We start from the raw sequence: 3,696 nt of genomic DNA on the forward strand, positions 1-3,696 counted from the left end.
CCAACAACACGGGCTGCCGACTTCTTGATAGATGTTGGACATACAATCTGAATTAAGGTTGATTTGGGGGTTCATCAGAATAGAGGTCCCTGGAGGTAGGGGGCGGGTACAGGGCCAAGGCCAGGTGCCAGTGGCTCACACCTGTCACCCTAACTACTCAGGAGGCTGAGGTCTGAGGATCATGGTTCAAAGCCATCCTGGACGGAAAATCTGTGAGACGTAAATCTGCAATAAAGTACTAGAAAAGCCAGAAGTGGAGCTGGGGCCTAAGTGGTAAAGCACAAGGCTTGTGAAAAGCACAGGGACAGCACCTAGGCCCTGAGTTCAAGTTCCAGGACAGGCACAGAACAAAAAAAAAAAAAAAAAAAAAAAAGAAGAAGAAGGCCTATGTTTGAGGATTGAGATTTGAAGCCAGCTAGAGCAGAAAAGTCTATGAGACTCTCTCCCCCCACCCCCCGTTATCCAGCAAAACACTGGAAGAGGAGATAGATGGGGCTCAAATGGTAGAGCATCAGCCTTGAGTGAAAAACCGAGGAAGAGCGTAAAAATTCACTTCCTGCAAATGTTTTTCACTGGGTGGTGGCTCATGCCTGAAATCATAGCTACTCAGAAGGCTAACATCTGAGGACAACAGTTCAGAGCCCACTCAGGCAGGAAAGTCCATGAGACTCTCAACTTCCAGTGAACCACATAAAATGGCTGGAAGTGGAGCTGTGGCTCAATCAGTAGAGCGCCAGCTTGAGCAAAAGGAGCTCGGGCAGAGGCAAAGTGACGAGTTCAAGTGCCACCACTGACAAAAAAAAGAAAGAGGAAGGAAGGAAGGATTGAAGGAAGGAAAAGGAAGACACACAGCCACGTGGGGCTCCTTGCAATGGGAACCAGAGGCAGCCACACCAGGAGGCCCAGCCTCTACCTCCAGCCTCAGAACACACAGACACACACATGTGCAACTGCACATGGCAGTAAAACAACCACACACATGTCCACAAGCACAAACAGAACATGAAACAATGCTGCAATGTGCACGATTTATTTGCACTCTATTACAAAAGAGTAGAAAAATAAGCATCTTATTGGATCTGCACTGGAGGATTGACACATGTAATAAATACATAAATAGCAATGGGGGGGGGGGCCATCAATGAGAACAAGGGGTTCAGGCATAAATAACATCCAGGCTTCAGGACAGGCGGCACAGGAGCACGGTCATGCGCACTGGGGTCCCTTGGCGACACAGCTCAGGTCCCGGATGAGGAGACGCAGCAGGTTGAAGGTGACAGAGGCCAGCAGGCAGCCTGGAGACTCCTGTCACACAGGGGAGGGGTCAGGGCCATTGAAGCTTGGCACCCAGGCACTGCTGTCCACCCCCCCCCCTGCAGTCCACCCCACGACCAGCCCCTCACCTTTTTCGGGGCGGCCTGGAGCCTGTGCAGCCAGTGGGACAGGTGACGGCTGGGGGGCCTGGGGCTGGCTGAGGGCTGAGCCTGGGCCTGAGGACACAGTACAGTGGGGGTGAGGCCAGGCCTGGGCCCCAGGGGCCACCGGGGATCAAAACCCCAACCTGGGGACAGCCTGGGCTCAGGACTCACACAGGCCTGGAGTTGGGAGTGGATGTGGCGCAGGGTGTTGAGCGGCTGCTCCAGGATGTCCCGCAGGGCAGGCTCAGCCACAGAGCCCAGGACCTGCAGTGTGAGGGCCAGCTCAGCACGCAGGGCCTCGGGGCGCTCCCACACCTGAGGGGGACAGAGGAGGGGAGGCTCAGTGAGGGACAAGGAGGGGGTCCAGAGGGGCCTCGGAGGGCGGGGGAAGGTGGCAGGGAGGGGACACTGGCAGCAGCTCCCACAATGCTCTCCACCAGAGACAAGGCCTGGGGAGTCATAGGGAGAAGGGAGGAGGGAGGCAGGGAGGGGAGGACTCAGAGAGGAGGCAGCAGAGGGAGCTGCAAGGGGAGGCAAGGCCTGACCCCAACTCACCGGCAGCTGCCTCAGCTTCCAGGCCTTGGGGAAGAGGCGGGAGCTGCACTTGGCCTCCTGCAGCAAGGGGGACTGTTCCTGCAGGGGAGGACACAGGTTAGCCCACACAGGAGGCCCAAGGCTAGCCCAGCCTGGACCAGGCAGGAGGGAAGTTTCAGCCCATCTGCTAGGGGTGAGTATTAGCCCACCAAGGAGGAGCAAGCATTAGCCAGCGCAGGAAGAGAAGAGGTTAGCCCACAGTGAAGGCATGCGAGGATGCTCACAGAAGAGAAATTCACACCCAGGAAGAGGTCAGAGTCACCCCACTGGAGGGAGGGTTAGCTCACAGCCGTGAAAGCAGGACATAGCCCCCTGCAGACAGGGTGCAGGTTAGCCCACTGCGGGAGGGGAGGATGGCCCCTGTAGCTCAGTGGTGACAGCAACCCACAGTGGAGGGGTCGGCTGGCACCACAGGACCCCCAGGCACTCACCAAGGCGTCCTTGGCTGTCTTGAAGGCCCGCATCTCTTGTGGGGAGAGCGAGCTGAAATGGGCCAGGTGGCAGTCGCTGGTCCCCGGCTGGCCCCTGAGGGCCCTGGTGACAGGAGCTGCCTGGGAGCTGCACAGGGTCCAGACCACCATCACCATCAGGAGGAGCCTGGGGCGCCCAGCCATGTCTGTGGCACAGAAGGACAGCAGGTGAGTGGGGAGGGCCAGGGCAGAGGGGGAAGTGGGGGCTGAGGGGGCGACCCCAACAGCCCCTGCAACTCACCCAGCACCATCAGCGCCTCTGGCGTCTGTCAGCAGTGGAGCCGCCTGTGCACGGGAGCCTGGCTCCTGGGGGCTGGCGGCTTGTGGGGGGACAGGGGCTCAGTGAGTCCTGGTGGACCGCAGCCTGCTGGGTCAGGACAGCTGTGGCTCGTGGCTTCCAGTGGCGTGTGACACGGGATGGCTGCCTGGGCTCCATGGTGCTGCTTTTAGCCTGGCGGGATGGGCAGTCCCAGCTGAGGTAGGAAAAACGAAAACTCAGCCTGGGTGACACTGGCCACCGGGACAGCCCCGGGCTGGGGAAGCCCAGGGCGGGGCGGGGCCACAGCCAGGTGAGGAGCTGAAGCGAAAGGGAAAGCACAGGGCTCACCTGGCAAGTGACACAGTGACTTCCAGAAGGAGCCTCAGCCCACAGGGACAGGTCCACTGTCTGTCCCTGTGCATCTAAATCAGAGAGAGAGAGAGAGAATGGGACAGACACAGATAGACAGACCAAGACAGACAGACAGACAGACAGGCCCTGGCCTGCCACATGCCACAGAAAGCCACATGTCTGCAGAGCTGAAGGCCTGCACAGCATTGCTGCTGAGAAGTTGAGAGGTGCCCAGGGACCCCATGAATGAAGGGGAGAGGACCCAGATCATCTTCTGACTAATGCCATCCAAGAAGGATGTGTTCAGCCACCATCCTGGGGCTGACACTGTTTGAAGGGACAGGTCAGAGCTCTGGAAAAGCAAGACTGACAGAGAGACCAAAGAATTCCTCCTGGGAGGGCTCCTGCCTGTCATCCTAGCTACTCAGGAGGCTGAGATCTGAGGATCCTGGTTTGAACACAGCCCAGGCAGGTAAATCTGACAGACTCTTATCCCCAATCAACCAGGAAAAAGCCAGAGGTGGCAGTCTGGGCATTATAGTAGAGTGCCAAACTTGAGCCCAAGAAGCTAAAGCAGAGTGACCAGGCCCTGAGTTCAAGCCTA

The 3,696-nt window shown here is 58.0% G+C and overlaps 1 protein-coding gene across 1 annotated transcript; it reads right to left on the minus strand.

The window, feature by feature from the left end:
* Nucleotides 1-1,206: 1,206 nt before the first annotated feature.
* On the minus strand, nucleotides 1,207-2,733 carry LOC125338936 (interferon lambda-2-like). The gene is made up of 6 exons (XM_048329972.1): nucleotides 2,724-2,733; nucleotides 2,444-2,628; nucleotides 1,974-2,051; nucleotides 1,590-1,733; nucleotides 1,404-1,490; nucleotides 1,207-1,305 (listed from the first exon to the last, which is right to left on the minus strand). Exons 1-6 carry the CDS (start codon nucleotides 2,731-2,733, stop codon nucleotides 1,207-1,209), a joined length of 603 nt encoding a protein of 200 aa, XP_048185929.1.
* Between the last annotated feature and the right edge of the window lie 963 nt (nucleotides 2,734-3,696).

Source organism: Perognathus longimembris, chromosome 20 (genome assembly GCF_023159225.1).
Source record: "Perognathus longimembris pacificus isolate PPM17 chromosome 20, ASM2315922v1, whole genome shotgun sequence".
NCBI lineage: Eukaryota > Metazoa > Chordata > Mammalia > Rodentia > Heteromyidae > Perognathus > Perognathus longimembris.

Bases quoted from the DNA above. Each gene is read 5' to 3' on its own strand.
- LOC125338936 (XM_048329972.1), bottom strand. The intron at 2,052-2,443 runs GTGAGTGCCTGG...CCTCCCCTGCAG, and splicing joins AGACAGCCAAGGACGCCTTG to GAACAGTCCCCCTTGCTGCA. The intron at 1,491-1,589 runs GTGAGTCCTGAG...CTGTGTCCTCAG, and splicing joins ACTCCCAACTCCAGGCCTGT to GCCCAGGCTCAGCCCTCAGC.